The sequence below is a fragment of the Gorilla gorilla genome, chromosome 14 (assembly GCF_029281585.2).
Source record: "Gorilla gorilla gorilla isolate KB3781 chromosome 14, NHGRI_mGorGor1-v2.1_pri, whole genome shotgun sequence".
Lineage (NCBI taxonomy): Eukaryota > Metazoa > Chordata > Mammalia > Primates > Hominidae > Gorilla > Gorilla gorilla.
Genome location: NC_073238.2, coordinates 117,376,414 through 117,393,828, shown reverse-complemented (window position 1 = coordinate 117,393,828; position 17,415 = coordinate 117,376,414). Strand labels below are relative to the sequence as shown.

Genomic DNA, 17,415 nt, shown 5'->3' with positions numbered 1-17,415 from the left:
TGCAAATCAGGATAGAAATAAAAAATGCCAAAATTGCAAATGAGGATAGAAGTAAAAAAACAAGTATTAGATTATATAAACATGGTTTCTTTGGTACAAGTTTTTACCTGTAATTACTGCATCTGTCAAATACACTTATAATCATTTATATATATTTTTGGTCTCTACTTTGGAATGTGGAGAATGTACTCAAAGAAAATGCTATGACACTGATTTGTATTGTAAAGGCAACTAAAGTATTTAACAATTGTTGCCATTAACACAGTAAACACAGTAAACAGGTAATAGAATGCATAGCCCCTAATATAGTAGTAGTATTGCAAAAATAGAATGATCTATAACAATTTTGTTATGATGTTCATCAAGTGTTTGTCAATCTCTGTCACATTCCTCAAAGACAGAAACCAGGTTCTTATTCATCTTTATGTTTCCAGTAGTAAGTAGTGTCTGGCACACAGGCCTTCAATAATTGTTTGCAATAACAGCAAATATTGTTGGGGACTTTGCATGTACTTAATACTCATTCATCACAGCCTAAGGCAGGTCGTGTAGATAAGAAACTAAGGTATCAAAATTTAGTAAGTTGCCTAAGGTCATACATAAAAGTGGTAGAGGCAGGAGCCAAACTCAAGGGCTCTAATTTCAGATTCAAATTCCTGACCTCTGCTGCAATACTGGCTCCTTCAGTTTCCCAAATATAACTGAGTAACTGAGTACCTTCTTTAAATGCACCACTGTACTGTGCTGGAAAAATCTGAAGCATATAAGAATTTTCTTGCCACTTCCAGGGTTCTTTACTGCAAATTACCAGTTAATTCTGAGAACAAGCACCTGTCTACTAAAACAAAATGATGGTCTGTGATACGCGAGGGGAATCCTACTGACTCCATTTACTTTATTTTATTTCCACAGGAAAAGAAGATTAATAACTTGTATAAACGCTATTGCAAGAATTATAGTAGAGAGCTGAAAGAGATTTAAAATGTTTTTGTAACCAAAATCCAAAAAAGTTCATCAATGATGCTTTTACGAATTGGGTTTTAAAATTGATTAGCTACAAATCAAGATGATAATTACTTAGAAATTCAAGAGTTTTGAGGAAAATAAGTAACATCTAAACTAACCAGTATGTCTCCTCAACCTGCCCCCAATCTCCTACCACCAACAAATTAGCATATAACTAGAGAAGGGTGGGCCTGAAGGCATTTTCTAGAAGACTTTCTTAATTTAGCTACATACATAACTGGTTTAACTAAAAGCCTACTACACATATTCTCAAACTGTTTTTAAAATTATCGTGGTTTAACAGCCAGTTTGCAGTACCATAAAATAATGTTTTTTAAAAAAAGGTGAGACAAACATGAAGTACTAGGCTAAACATGTCATATTCAGAGCCCAGCGTAGCCTCTTTCCATTTATCTTCTTCCTCTTTTAACCAGCAATGGGGCACAAGAGAGGTCTGTGAGGTAACCCCAAGAACTTTGCTGAAACAAGAAGCAGAAAGGTTACCTTATTGTCAAAGAGATCAGTCCATTTAGTAGTTTCCCAAAATGTTTCTGCCAGAGAATCCAAAGGACTTTCTCCTTCCTCCTCCTTTCCTTCTGCATCAGTGGAAATGGCTCCATCTTGAGCCTGGGTGTGAAGAAGATGGTCTGCCAGGGCACAACCTTTCCTACAAAGCGCATCTACGAGGGTGGATTTTTGTTTGTCCATGTCACTGTACAGCACATTAAAAAATATTTCAGATATCAGTAAAATGTCTTTAAATGTCTTTAAAAGTAAATTCTTATCTGAATTTAAATTCATGTATTGTTTTGCCTAAGATTTATAATGCAGAAATACTGTATATCCAGGTACGTACAATTGTATTGTACATCAAATAAGATGCCTTATTAATAAACATCAAATGAGCTACTATATTACACATATAGATTAAATGAGTTAGGGTAGCTGCACCTGGTTGAAACGGAATGCCAGAAGCAACAGAGTTGAAAGGTTAATCACTATTCTAAATTTTTTTAGCTATATAACTCTTAATCAGGTAAATGACTTTTGAGTTTTCAGTTTTCTTATAAATAGTAATCATTACACATTTGTCTATGTGTATACCCAGAGGTTATGTCTTAAAACTTTCAGTTCATGACTAGGACTAATAAATGTAATGCTTTACTCTGAATGTGCCAGCAACTCTCAGCATTTTAACATGTTAATTCATTCACATTCAAAACAATTCTGAGTAAGAGACTATTAATTACCGCCATGTTGCAAAGGAAGAAACTGTGGCCCAAAGAGACTATGCAATTTGTTCAAGGTCCTCCAATTAGGAAGTGGCAGATCCAGGATTCTAAGCTTAGCAGTAGAAATCTGTAATCTGTGCTCTTAATCACTACGGCACATTGCCTTGATCCAGGGCAGACATCTTTGTTTTCTTCAATGCATTCCATGTGCCTAGGACAATGTCCGGCACAGAATGGAAACTCAATAAATCATTGCTGAATGAAATACAACCACCACCTACACTCCAGGGAAAAGTGTTAGTCTCTAGAACGTGTGCTTATTTGAGGCATTCTGTCCAACTTATGTCAGATACACGTGAAAACAATGAGGACTAGAAGTACTGAGAAAATGATGATGATTGAGGCACTTAGCTGTGGAACAAACTTACAGCTAAAAGTGACTGAAAGACTCAGAGTGAAATGTGTAGCATGTGAAAACTGCCGGGACTGTACCATCAATAAGGATCCGCAGTAGGAAAGACAGCCATCAACCCAACAACTTGAAGGCTCAAGGGCTCACCCACATTAATCCTGCGCACCAAGGAGTCCTGTTAATCTAAGAGGCCGCATGGCAGGGAACATGAACGCTAAGTACCATGAAAAATGCTGCTGCTGAAACACTGCCCGAGACTGGGGTATTCTCAGAGGTTCAAAGCCCATTTGATCCTGTACCTTGAAAGTGAGCAGGGAGGCAATGTGGGTAGTAGAGAAATTCCTTCACACTGGCAGAGTTCATCAAAGAGGGCAATTACCAACCCCAATACATTTGCAATGTAAATGAAACTATGCCTAAAAGATCCCTCAGTGCTTCTCAGCACAGTGCTTCAAAGCTTGAAGAACCAACTTTCACTGCCTTTTTGTAGAGATGTTTCTGGGTACTGCTTGTTTACACTGGAATTAAGAAGAAAAGGATTTACGAGTAGACTTTTGGGACTTCCAAGCTGTGGGGCATCTGCATGGCTTGCCATTGCCTGATCCACCCTCCTTCCCCCTCCTCTTAGATGTCAGGTGCCATCCTTAAATGTCTTCTCAGCAGTCCTTTGCTTATGCCTTCCAACAACCCAAGGTGTCAGGCACAACTACTATCCTGATTTTGTGAAGGAGAAAGGGGCTTGGAACAGCAATGGGTTGACAAGGCAGGTTTGCACACCCAGGCTGATACTTGTAGATTGGTCAGGGTGGTGGGTAAAAGTTAGAGGGAAAGATGCAAACCTTCTTGCAAGGCCGCGAGGTTTTGCAAAAGCTTCGAAAGAGGATTTGGCTGAAGGCAGTCAAATTCTCTTATCCGGAGCCTGAAAGCAAACGGCAGATAACAATGGAATGTAAAGAAACTTATCCAGATAAATTGGTTTCCTCCTGTCCCCAAAACCCAACCTTTAATCATTCACAAGCAGGACTGCTTTCTACTTGGGGGGTTGACAATGTTTGTTACCCACAAATTGTGTTTGCTCCAAGCTTTTGTCATTAAATCTGTACTAAATAAATGCGAGCATCACTGGCTTAGGGGGGCTGCTAACTCTCTTCGGCCCCTAGTGCCGGCAGTCCCTAGCCTGCTCTTTCACTGGATACCTGTGTCTGAGTACTCCTTTCCTTTCATCCGTCACTCGGCCATAGTCTGAGGGACAGACTTGGCAGGTGGTGCCCCATGAGAGGAACGCTGCAATGGATCACAATGGAACCCTCAAAAATGAAGGTGAAGAGACTGCACAGTCAGTAAGTCACTGGTGCCCGCTTGGGATTTCCAAGTTCGAGGGAATTGTTCAGGCTAGGGTTTCATCATGGAACAACAGTTATCAGCTCAACAGCAACAGTATATAAAAGTATTGAAACAGCTGCTTAAAGCTAGTGGAGGCTCGGTTTCGCAGGCTCAATTAAGGGACCTAATGCAAACTGTTGTTTCCCATAACCCATGGTTCCTCCCCCTTCTCCCTCAGTCCCGCTGTTACCGGGCAAAAATAACAAAGAGGAAACGGAGGTTTTGCCTGAGCCCCGTCCTCCAATAAACTGGAGAAAAGACAAGGAACATGCTACAGCTATGAGACCCTGTCTTAGGCAAGCGGCATTAGAAGGGGAGCTCTTGGCCTGCCTGGTAACGCAAAATTGACAACACAATCAGGTGTATGAACCCGTTACTTTTAACGCTTATAAAGAGATAAGGAAAAGCATTAAAGAAAACGGAGCCACTAGCCCATTTACAAGAGGGTTGAGGTCACTCTGCAGATCTCTTTCTAATAATGGCCACTGTTATTTCTCCCCTACCCCTGATGAGGCTCTCTCAAAATCTTATTTGGGTAGAGCAGTGACCTTTAAAGGGAGAGAAATTACAAAGAGCCCATGAATTAGCTGAGGAACAATTAAAAGCCAGCCATATACAACTGTCAAACAGCTCTTGGAATTTGCCCATTTTCCTCATTCCCAAAAAGTCTGGCAAATGGAGACTTTTGCATGACTTATGGGCTATCAATGCTAATTTGCAACCTATGAGGCCCCTTCAACAGGGCCTCCCTTCCCCAGCGGCGATTCCTGTAGTTTGACCTATAGTCCTATTGACTTAAAAGACTGCTTTTATACTATTCCCCTTGCAGAACAGGACAGAGAAAAATTTGTGTTTAAAATACCAGTTATCAATAAAGGCCAGTTTGCCAATTTCATTGGAAAGTACTTCCTCAAGGAATACAGTGTCAGTATCATGTAAATCAGGCTTTGCTCCCCATTAGAAAAGACTTTCCTAATTGCAAGATTATTCATTTTATGGATGATATTTTACTAGCAGCTCCAACGGAGCCAGGACTTGTAAGTCTATATGCCTCTGTCGTAAAGAATACACAGTTAAGAGGTTTAATCATAGCACCCGAAAAAGTACAATTGTCTTCTCCTTAGAAATATCTTGGATACATTCTAACTTACCGGTCAGTAAGACCTTAAAAAGTTAAATACTAGCAACTTACACACATTAAATGATTATCAGAAATTACCAGGAGATATTAACTGGCTTCACCCCACCTTGGGCATAACTGATACTTTACAAAACCTGTTTCTACCCTAAAGGGCAATATAGCCCTAGACTCTCCCAGGTATTTAACTCCTGCAGCAAAAAGGGAAATTAAGGAAATAGAGCATGCTATTTTTCAGAGGCAACAGGATCGCACAGACCTACGATATTCAATATTCAGTTCAATTGTTTTTCCCACTAAGCATTCCCCAACAGGATTAATAGGACAGATGTCCCCAGGGCTATGCTTCCTAAAATGAGTTTTTTGCTCACATACCAGAACTAAAACTCTATCTCCCTATACCCAGCTAGTTAGTAAAATCATCTATTTAGGCCGCAGATGATGCAATCAGTTGCTAGGTTATGACCTTGATGTCATCGGAAGTCCTTTAAGTAAAAAGCAATTCAAAGCAGTCTTGCCCTTATCTCTAGACCTGCAAACAGCACTCTCTGATTACACAGGCCATATAGAACATGCCCTTCCTGCCGATAAACTACTTCAGTTTTCATCTAGTACTCCTGTAGTTATGCCTACAAAAGTGGTTCACCACTCCCCCCCCCCCCCCACCCCCAACAATACCTAATTCTTTAATGCTTTTTATTGACGGCTCTGGTAAAAATGGAAAAGTGGCTATTTGGTGGAGACTGCACAATTCCCTCACTTGTTCTGGATTTACTAACACTCAAGAAAGCTGAGGTTGGAGCCTTAATACTGGCCCTGGAGACATTTTCTGCTCAGCCAATCAATATGGTTAGTGACTCTGCTTACTCTGTTTATTTATTGCAGAACCTTGAAACAGCCCTTATTAAGTCCACCCTCGAGCCCACCCTGTGTGCAGTTTTTCTTTGATTTCAGCAATCGGTGGATCAATGTACACATCCTATTTTTATTACACACATTTGGGCCCACAGCTCACTGCCTGGCCCCCTAGCTTATGGCAATGATCAAGCAGACCTGCAGGTTATGACATCACTGCTTGACCAAGCCACCCATTCGCATCAATGTTTCCACCAAAATTGGAGAAATTTATCTAAACGATTTCAACTTACCCAAAGACTAAACAAATTATCCTGCAATGTCCAAATTGCCAGCTCACAGGCATGTCCCCTCCTTCAACAGGTGTTAACCCTAGAGAACTAGAACCTAATCAGTTATGGCAAACAGATGTTACACACATCCCTAAATTTGGAAAACTAGGATATGTACATGCATCCGTTGATACCAATTCTCACCTAATTAGCATACATGCTCTTCCTGGAAAGTCTGCTCAATATGTTATTAAACATCTTCTTTTAACTTTTGCATTTATGGAGCGGCCCACAAAAATTAAAACTGATATTGGTCCAGCTTATGCCAGCTCAAAATTTCAGCAATTTTGTCACATGTGGAACATCCAACATTCCACAGGCATCCCTCACAACCCCCAAGGACAGGCCACAGTAGAATGTGCCCAATCCACCCTTAATATGCTCAGAAAACAACAAAAAAGGGAATATGAGTAAGGACCCTGCAACACTACTGACAGAAGCCTTATTTACCCTTACTTTTTAAAATCTAAATGATAAATTTCAATCAGCTATAGAAGAGCACTTTGCTAAAACCTCTCAGGACATAAACCTGCAGTTTTATGGAAAGATATAAACAGTAATGTATGGTGCGGTTCAACTGAATTGTTAACACTGGGAAGAAGACATGCTTGTGTTCACACCCCCTCAGGTCCTCTTTGGATTCCAGCACGAGGCATCAAACCATACCATAGCGTGGCTAGGACCCAACCTGGTACCAGAAATGAAGAAAATGACCCTGTGGGACCCACAGCCCTGGATGATGCAGCTTCTTCAGATGACACAAACCCCGGACATTACCTGGGAGATGCTGAAGAAAACTCAGGGGGCTGAATGAATCCTGCTCTGGACATAGACACCATTCACTCCAGATAATTTGTTCCTTGCTACGCTTTCCATTGTACACTGCAACTCTTTTGGGTATTAACCCTTCTTATTCTCTCACTCTGCCTGCCACCCATACCTGCTACACTCTATTGGGCTCATCATTTAGATTTGCCTTTCTTCTGCCCTGTTACCTGGGCAGACACCACCTTCCCAGCCTCTAATAAAGTAACTGCTTGGCTGGAAGGGGTTAACATACCCTCAGTGGGGTTCCTTAGTAACAGCACACATTGGACTGAGGTGCCAAGAAACACTACATGTCACTCCTTGATTGGAAAAGAATGTTACTGATTATACTCATTTTGTCTTATGTTATTTACTAATTCTAGGATGCAAAGCCAAAATACAAGCAGTAACCACTACGCCAGACAAACCAGTTGCTGCACACATCTGTACTCTTCAATCAACAAAACCTGATGCAAAAAAAAAACAGAAAAGGGGGAGATGTAGGAGATTGGTCAGGGTGGTAGGTAAAAGTTAGAGGGAAAGATGCAAACCTTCTTGGAAGGCTGGGAGGTTCTGCAAAAGCTTTGAAAGAGGATCTGGCTGAAGGCAGCCAAATTCTCTTATCTGGAGCCAGGGAGCAAAAGGCAGATAACAAGGGAATGTAAAGAACTTATCTAGATAAATTTGTTTACTCCTGTCTCCAAAAACCAATCTTTGATCATTTGCGCTAGATAAATTTGTCTACTCCTGTCTCCAAAAACCAACCTTTGATCATTTGTGTGCAGGACTGCTCTCTACTTGGGGGTCGACAATGTTTATTACCCACAAATTGTGTTTGCTCCAAGCCTTTGTCATTAAATCTCTACTAAATAAATGTGAGCGTTGCTGGCTCAGGGGGACTGCTAACTCTCTTTGGCCCTTAGTGCTGGCAGTCCCCTAGCCCGCTCTTTCACTGGATACCTGTGTCTGAGCACTCCTTTCATCCGTCGCTCAGCCAGAGTCTGCAGGGCAGACTCGGCAAATGCTGCCTGATGGATCCTGGCTGCCCAGAGAAGGGCTGGAATGATGCAGAAATCAGAAGGCAACCTGGGGGTGACACAGGTAATCTGCTTTTGTCAGACCTGGGTTAAATTAGCTGTAAGATCCCTTTCTATTTTAGCATCCTCTGATCACGTAATCTAAATTCTACATATCTGGAGTATTCCTTTCCTCTCCTTAGGTTTTGTACTGACTGGCTGAGATTGAATACCTTTTTAGTACACGAGGCTTTTTCCACTCAGGTGAAAGTCAGCTTTTCTTTCTACAGGCTTTTACAATTTGAAATATTTATTTAAAAATACTTGTATTTCATTATCTCTTAATAATTTCCTATCTGGCAATTTCATCTTCTATATTAGATGATAAGTTTCCTAAGAGTAGAGACTATCTTGCTCATGTTTTAAGTCCTTGTCAGTGATGCCTTACATGAAGTATTTGCTCAATAAGGACCTTGAAATCAAATCTAGTTAGGTATCCATCAAGATAATAGCTACATTTTAGGAAGCAACTTAATTGGAATCAGTATTTTAATGCCTAAATAAGTGCAGTTTAAATTTAACTAAAACATGATATTAACTAAAAGTTAATATCATTTTTAAGATTAGAAAATGGCATTTTACAATTTTTGATGTTAGTGATTTAAGAGAAAGCAATTTTGCATGGAAATGAGAAATTAATGCTTAAGTTGGCTGCTACTTGCCCATAGATGACATCTGTAAGAAATGTTAAGTATTTCCTGATAGCATCTTGTATAATATTTCAACTCTGAATATTGTCTTCTGTCCAAACACAACCTGGTCAGTCTATTTCAGTCAGGCCAAAGCAAAGGCCTGGAGAGAAATAGAAATTCTTTAATTACAAGGATAAACAAGTTGACCCAGTGTCGCTAAAAACTTAAAGCAGCTCCACTCTTAGCGTTTTTACAGTTTTATGGCTTCTTTTCTAGTTTTATCCCAGCTTATTTCCAATAGCCATGATAGTCAATGTCTAGTAATCTCCAAAGAGTAGAAACTAAAAAAAAAAAAAAAGAGATTAAAAACAGTGATAAAAAAAGACCAGTAAGAAAACAAACTAATATTGTATTAGTTTGTGGCTCACTGTAATCTGAGATTGAGTTTCCTCTGTGGATGGTAAAACTGAGAAAACCATATGCGTTATTTCATGTAACACCCGAGTTTGAGAAAATCATATTATTTTCACAAAATGTAAAAAATAACATAAGCTAGAAAGTATATGGGATAGTTAATGTCGGGGGCTGCAGAGAGCTCAAAGAAGACTCAAAATGGGCCATTCTTTTTAGCAACTGGTTATCATTGGTGATCTGTGGAAGACAGTTTTAAAGTGACCAAGGCCAGCCTCGTCTTGCAATAAGATTAACAATGATCACCCTGAGACAGAAAGGAACACAATGAGGATGGGTGGGAGGCAGACGATGCTTTTTCTGTGAGATAATACTGAGTTATGTTAACCTTCTCAAGAAGGGAGAAGAATATACAGAGAAAAGAAAGGGCATTGGCTGTGGAGGCAGATCCTGATTTGACTATGTGCTTTCCAACTTCCTAGCAGTGGCACCTGGGCCAAGTTATCTAAACTCTCTGAACTTCAGTTCTCTCTTCCTTAAAAGGGGGATACAAAGGCCCCTGCCTTCCATGTTGTTTGGAAGACTAAATTTAAATAAAACAATGTATTTCAAATGCCCTCAATAGTCCCTTATACATAATCGGCACTTAATAAATGGTGGCTGTATTTTCTGTTATTATTATCAACAACAACAAAATGGCAATGTTTTGAGACTATTCTTTTGAAAAATATGAAAAGGTAATAATAGTGGCCAAAGAAGCAATTTTAAATATATTCTATCCCACTTGAAAATTATTGCTTGTAAGATTCATAAGATCCTATAGTATCAACATAAATGATATAATGGAAAGAATTCTAGCAGTTTGGAATCCAAGTATTTTATGTAGAAAAAAATACTGACTGAAACTGAGAAAATTTTTAAGGAAAATTTAGTATTTTCAGGCAGCCTGAATAGTTTTGGTTTATTAGTTATAGTAACCACAAAAGAATCAGGATATTTCTACCTAGTTAATGATCCCATAAGTCAAAAATAAACAAAAGTGATAAACAAGTAACTGACACTGGGAGAGCTACCATGAGGTGATGGTTTAAGAGTTCATGGAAGGGTGAAACTGACCAAATGGCAGCTTGGTTCAGAGTCACTGGACCATTAATTACACCAACATACGGAAATCACACTTGCATGGAAGGAACCATACCAACCACTCATAAACCCAGGGAAGCTTCTCTATTTACACACAGCATTAGGTTTTATAAAGGCAAAACTATAAATTCTCTCCTCCTATTCTCCCTAAGTAATACTATAAAACCAGTTTCATAAAAGTTGCCAGATAGTTTTAACCTAAGTTTATTATCATTTATTTCACTACAAACCATGTATTAGGTTTTTCATGTAATTATTACAAACCAAATATTAGGTTTTTCATGTTACTGGACAATAAACATTTTAAAAATTATTTTATAGATTGTTAATTTTTGTCTTCCTGATATGGTCCAATTCACATAAACCCTCAAGTGGTTGGACTGCTTGATCACAGATATTCAAATCCCTCTACCTTGACAGCACTTAACAGTAGAGAAGGCAAACTACTTTTCTTGGGCTTACTCTTAAAAAGATTGGACAAAATTATTTTAAAATTTCTAAGGAGGGAGTATCCAAATAGTGATAATTCCCATTATAAGGATATAACAAACATCAGAAAAGCAATATCCTCTATAATATAAGTCCCTACTTTTTAAACAAGTTTACTAGGAAATGAGATGCAAGAAAGATTATTTACTGGTTAGGTACTTTTTTATAGTAGCTGCATCAGGCCTGGGATCAGTCTTCATTGCAATATAAACTGCTAGGGCTGTTTGATCTATATGAGAAATAACAGCATTTGCCGCATCAACAATTTCATTAAGTCTTTTCATTCGTTCCTGGAGAGGAAAAAAGAAATAATAAAAAATAGGTATATCAATCAGTATACGAAAGCAATTTCACTTCTGCTGTCTCAACCATGAGAGCTACAACTGCAGTGTGAGTAAACTATGTAATTGACTTGTAGCCCAGGGGCTCCGTGCTATCTCCTACTGTGATTTTTCTAATTGCTGGCATCTCTATAAAACATGAGCTCAGATGTATAATAAAAATACCTTATTTACATTCCCTGCTGGAGTACAATGGTGAGAGTAAGCAAAATATAAACTTCATAAAAATGTAAGGTTTTTTTTTTTTAACAAAGGTAACTCCTTTTCTGTATTTCTTAAGATTCTAGAAATGTGATTGGCTATTGTCATTACTCTAGTTGCACACTACCTGAGCACAGGGAAAAAAAAGAAAGCCCTAGCTGATGAAACCAGTTCTTTCTGATCCATCATGAAAAACACAAAGATGAGAGTAAACATTATAATCAACAGTCTAACTGTGATTACCATGATGTTCCCAACAATTTGCTTCTCTCTTGTTAAAGTCTTTTAAGAAATCTCCTTTAAATACCCTCTGGTTCACTCTAAACCCTTGATGATTTTTAACTGATTAGGACAGCACTTTCCCACTGCTTTGATGAATAATGAGAACTGGTCCATGTCATGACAGACTAGAACTATGGCCAACTCTCACAAATGAGAATCATTAACAAAGTTAACGCAAAGTAGGAATTCTTTCAGTGAAGGTGTTCAGATTTCCATCTGGCCAGGATTACTACGTTCTGCCCCTTGCCCTTTAGGTTAAGGTCATGAAAACAATTGTTAAGGTATCTTCTCTATTACTAATCTCATTGACCAAGCATGAGCAAGAATCCTAAACTAAACTCACAGTAGTGGCTAGGTCTTATAATAACCTTCATGAAAACAGCTTAACACAACATTCAATTTGAGAAAACATGTTTTAGTTAGCAAGAACAGAAGAGAAAGATAATGCGCTTTTCCTCAAAACACAAACCTTATATAATTACAAACAAAATAAGATATATTAGAATGAACATGTCTAACCTTTTCAGCATCCAATTGATGAAGTCGTGCAACGTACAGAGGAAGATAATTAGGATATGTTTCTTTCAATTCGTTATAAATGTCACTAGAATCCAGCCTATGTATGTAAGAAGGAGAGAAATATTTACTTTTTTCTTTTAAAAAGAGTATTTCTGTCTTCTCTATTATTTAACATTGTTTGGAAGTTTAAGCCAATAAAATAAGACATTAATTTGAAATACAAGTGTAGTCATTGACAAGGATTATCATTATTGGCAAGTAGTATAAATGGTTAATTAGAAAACAAAAATAAATCAAACTGGGCTGGGCATGGTGGCTCACGCCTGTAATCCCAGCACTTTGGGAGGCCAAGGCGGGCAGATCACAAGGGCAAGAGATCAAGACCATCCTGGCCAACATGGTGAAACCCCGTCTCTACTAAAAATACAAAAATTAGCCGGGGCTGGTGGCACATGCCTGTAGTCCCAGCTACTCGGGAGGCTGAGGCAGGAGAATCACTTGAACCTGGGAGGCGGAGGTTGCAGTGAGCCGAGATCGAACCACTGCACTCCAGCCGGGTGACAGAGTGAGACTCCATCTCAAAAAGAAAAAAAAAAAAAAAAAAAAAAAATTAAAAAAATTAAAAAATTAAAAAATAAATAAATCAAACTGAAAATTATTTCAATTAAGAGTTCAATAAGATATCCAAATAAAAATATGCATCAATAGCTTTCTTACATACCAGCTATTATATTTATTTAAAAGGAAGAAAAGCACATTCACAAATAGCTAGAAAGATTAAAAGATTTAAAAATGTCTCAGATCTATTAAACTTTTCTGAAAATTCTAGAAAAAATAAAAATTTAAACTTTTCTGAAAATTCTAGTCTTGAATGAATAAAGAGTTATTCTATGTTCCCTGATGCGGAGGCTGAAAAAAATTCCCAATTCTACCTGATTATATGTATCAGGATAAAAACAAATTAACATACAAACTAGCACCAGAAGTGGGTAACTTACATTAAAGTCGCTTAATATATTAACAAAACTGCACAGTAGAATAAAAATAAGGTTGACTGGGATTTTGATACTATAACTAACTTTCTATGAAAATAAATTTAACTTGTAGACAACAAAATTTACACTAATTCTTTTTTTTTTTTTTTTTTTTTTGAGACGGAGTCTCGCTCTGTCGCCCAGGCTGGAGTGCAGTGGCGCGATCTCGGCTCACTGCAAGCTCCGCCTCCTGGGTTCACGCCATTCTCCTGCCTCAGCCTCCCGAGTAGCTGGGACTACAGGCGCCCGCCACCACGCCCGGCTAATTTTTAGTATTTTTTTTAGTAGAGACGGGGTTTCACCGTGTTAGCCAGGATGGTCTCGATCTCCTGACCTCGTGATCCACCCGCCTCGGCCTCCCAAAGTGCTGGGATTACAGGCGTGAGCCACCGCGCCCGGCCTACACTAATTCTTAGTACAAAAAAAATTAAGTCCTGTTTTTCTCTTTTCGCTAACAATTATCCAAGGGCAAAATCAACACTTTCATTTTACATTTTAAAACTACTGCACCTTAATTATAAATTTTTTTTTTCCAAAAAATGTTCTAAGGTTTTTAAAGTTTTGCTAGGGAATGCTAATAATTTTTTGGTGTTTTCTTCTAAAACACCTATTAGGTAAACAACCTTTTCAATTTTTTCTCCATACAATTTTCCCATTTTAAGTGTGAATTTCAATGCTTTCTAGCATAGTAAGATATATGTAACTACCACAACAGTGAACTTTAAAACATTTTTCATCAATACAAAAAGAAACCGCCATACCCTTTTGCTATCAGATCTCCCCAGCCTCCCCAGCACTAAGCAACCACTAATCTACTTTCTGTCTCTATAGATTTCCTCATTCTGGACATTTAATATGAATAGAATCATATAATACATGGTCTTTTTGTGACTGGCTACTACCACTTAACATACTATTTTCAAGGTGCATTCATGTTGGAGCATGTATTAATCCTATTCATGGCTGAAAAGGAATCCCCTGTATGGATACACCACATTTTGTTTGTCCAGTCATCAGCTGATGGACATTCCACCTTTTGGCCATTATGAATAATGCTGCTATAAACTGTCATCAACATGTTTTTGTGTGAATATAGGTTTTTATTTTTCTTGGGTATATACCTGGGAGTGGAACTGCTGGGCCATATGGAAACTAAGTTTAATCATTTGAAGAGCAGTCAAGATTGTTTTCCAAAAAGTCTGCATCATTTTTGTATTCTTACCATCAGTGTCTGAGGATTCTGCTTTGTCCACATACTTGCCAAAACTCATCATCTGACTTTATGATTCCAGTCATCCTAGTAAGTGTGAAGTTGTATTTCATTGTGATTTTGATGTGCATTTCCCTGAAGACTAATGATTTTGAGCATTTTTTCATGCACTTACTGGTCATTTGTATATCTTTATAGAAATATCTACTCAGATTACTCACCCATGTAAAAAATTGGGCCATTTGCCTTTGTATTATGAAATTGTAGGAATTATTTATATATTCTGGGGGCTGGGTGTGGAGGTGGCTCATGCCTGTAATCCCAACACTATGGGAAGCTGAAGCAGGAGGATTAATTGAGGCCGGGGGTTCCAGACTAGCCTGGGCAACACAGTGAGATCCCATCCCTTAAAAAAATAAGCTGGGGGTGGTGGCGTGCACTTGTAGTCCTAGCTACTTGGGAGGCTGAAGTGGGAAGATCCCTTGAGCCCAGGGGTTCAAGGCTGCAGTGAGCTATGATGGTGCCACTGCAGTCCAGCTTGGGTGACAGAGTGAGAGAGACCCTGTCTCAAAATAAGAAAAAAAAAGGTTAGCGTTCTTTATATATTTTGCATACAAGCTCCTTAAAAATATGTAACTTGCAAATAGGCCGTTCTTTTCACTTTCTTGATGCTATGCTAAAAGCACAAAAGCTTTTAATCTTGATTAAGTCCAAATTATCTATTTTTTTTCTTATGTTACTTATGCTTTTGGTATCTTTAAAAATCTTTTGCCAAATGTAAGGTCATGAAAGTTTACCACTACGTCCTCATTGAGGAGTTTTGTAGTTTCAGCTCTTTGATACATTTTGAGTTAACTTGTATATATGATGTGAGGCAAGGGTCCAACTTCATTTTTTTCTATATGGCTATCCAGTCCCAGCACCCTTTGCTGCAAATACTAACCTTTCCTCATTAAATGGTCTTTGCATCAGCACCCTTGCCAAAAACAAAAATTAGCTGACCATAGTCACATGGTTTTATTTCTGGACTCTTAATTCTATTCCACTGATCTATATATGTCTTACCCTTGTGCCAGTATAACACTGTCTTGTTTACTGTTGCTTTCTATTTAAGTTTTGGAATCAGGAAGTGTGAGCCCTACTTTGTTCTTCATTTTCAAGACTGTCTGGCTATTCTGAGTCTCAGGGAATCACATATGACTTTTAGAATCAGCTTAATTTCTATAAAAGGATTCTGATGGGGATTCAACTGAATCATTTGATCAATATGAAGAATAGTGTAATGATATTAAGTCTTCTGGTCCACAGACAAGGAATACCTTTTCCATTTACTCAGGTCTTTTAAATTTCTTTCAACAATTGTTTTGTAGTTTTGACGTATAATTCTTACATCTCTTTTGTTAAACATGTTCCTACACATTTTATTTTTTTCAATGTTACTGTAAATGGGATTCTCTTAATTTCCTGTAAACTTTAAATTATTGATATATTTGGACTTAGGTCTTCGATTTTATTTTTTGTTTTTGATGTATCCTGTTTTTTTGTTCCACTGTTCCTCCTATACAGCTTTCTTTTGTATTAAGTGAATATTTTTAAATGAACATTTAAATTTATTTAATGATTTTTTTCAAGTTCATTTTTAGTTTTTTTTTTAGTGGTTGCTCTAAGGCTTACCATACACATCTTAACTTTTAAGAATCAGCTTCAGATTTTTCCTAGCTTAATTTCAGTGAGATACAGAAATGTTATCCCTTTATAGCTCTATTCCCCTCTCCTTCCTTCTGTAGTATTATTCTATCTGTTGTATCTATTACTGTAATACACCAATTAACTGTTATAATAATTACTTTACTATCTGCAGTCATTTTTTTAGCCCAATACAGTTTTGCTCCTTTGTGCTATTAGCAAATACATATTACAGAATATTACATTATTTTTAATTAGTTAACAGGAAAAAAATGAGAACTTTATGCTGTCTTTTATAATTCCATAATAATTAACTTTACCAGTGTTTCTTTCCCCACTCTCACCAATGTGGATTCAAATTACTGCCAGAGATCACCTGCTTTCACGCTGAATAACTTCTTTTAGTACTTCTTATAAGGTGGGTTTGCTAGCAACAAATTCTCTGTTTTTGTTTACCTGGGAATTATTTCATTTTCATTTTTTAAGGACAGTTTTGCTGGATATAGGATTATTGGTTGAGATTTTTGAGCACTCTGAATATATTATCCCACTGCTTTCTGACCTACTGTTTCTGCTCAGAAGTCAGTTGTTAACCTTACTAGCATTTCCTTGTAAGTGATGAGGAGTTTTTGTCTTGCTCCTTTCAAGATCTTCTCCTTATCTTTGACTTTCAGTATTTTTAACATGCTATGTCTATTTGTGGATTTCTTTGCATTTACTTTGAGTTCATTGAGTTCCCTGGATATGTAGGTTAATGTCTTTCAATAAATATGGGATGTTTCCAGCCATTATTTCACTGAATATATTTTTGCTTTCTCTCTGTTCTCCTGGTACTCCTGTTCCATGGATTTTGGTGCACTAATGGTGTCCCACATTTCTCTGAGGCTCTGCTCTGTTCATTTTTTTCATTCCTTTTTTCTCCACTGTTTTTGAGTGAGCCCTTAGGCACACGGACTTCTCCATCTTCTGTTGCAAATGAAGTCAATTCCTTCAGGAAGAAATTAGGAGCTATCAGTTTTATGAACTCCTTAGGCCACACTGGCAAAATCACTAAGCCCAAGCTCTGGAACAGGGAGTGGAAGAATGGCATGTTTTTCTTTGAGTGACACCCCCACTTAAGGAGCTTAGCACTCTCCTGTGGTCTCCTCAGCTTGCCTCGTGTGGTATGGAACCACAGCCTCCTGGGCATTGGGGCCCCAGTGTTCCCAACAGTACTTTACAAGAGAG

At 38.0% G+C, this 17,415-nt stretch overlaps 1 protein-coding gene across 4 annotated transcripts in view; it reads right to left on the bottom strand.

The window, feature by feature from the left end:
• The window catches only part of TPP2 (tripeptidyl peptidase 2), an 82,765-nt gene that overhangs the window by 3,178 nt on the left and 62,172 nt on the right, over nucleotides 1–17,415 (bottom strand). For 2 of the 4 annotated variants that reach the window (XM_019039824.4, XM_004054707.5), the window contains 3 exons: nucleotides 12,259–12,355; nucleotides 11,075–11,205; nucleotides 1,510–1,717 (listed from right to left, as the gene is read on the bottom strand). In XM_019039824.4, the coding sequence (XP_018895369.1) occupies nucleotides 1,510–1,717; nucleotides 11,075–11,205; nucleotides 12,259–12,355 (436 nt within the window). Of the gene's footprint in view, nucleotides 1–1,509; nucleotides 1,718–8,124; nucleotides 8,251–11,063; nucleotides 11,206–12,258; nucleotides 12,356–17,415 lie in introns of those variants that run through there. The other 2 variants (XM_031001305.3, XM_055360686.2) reach the window with 2 other exon arrangements.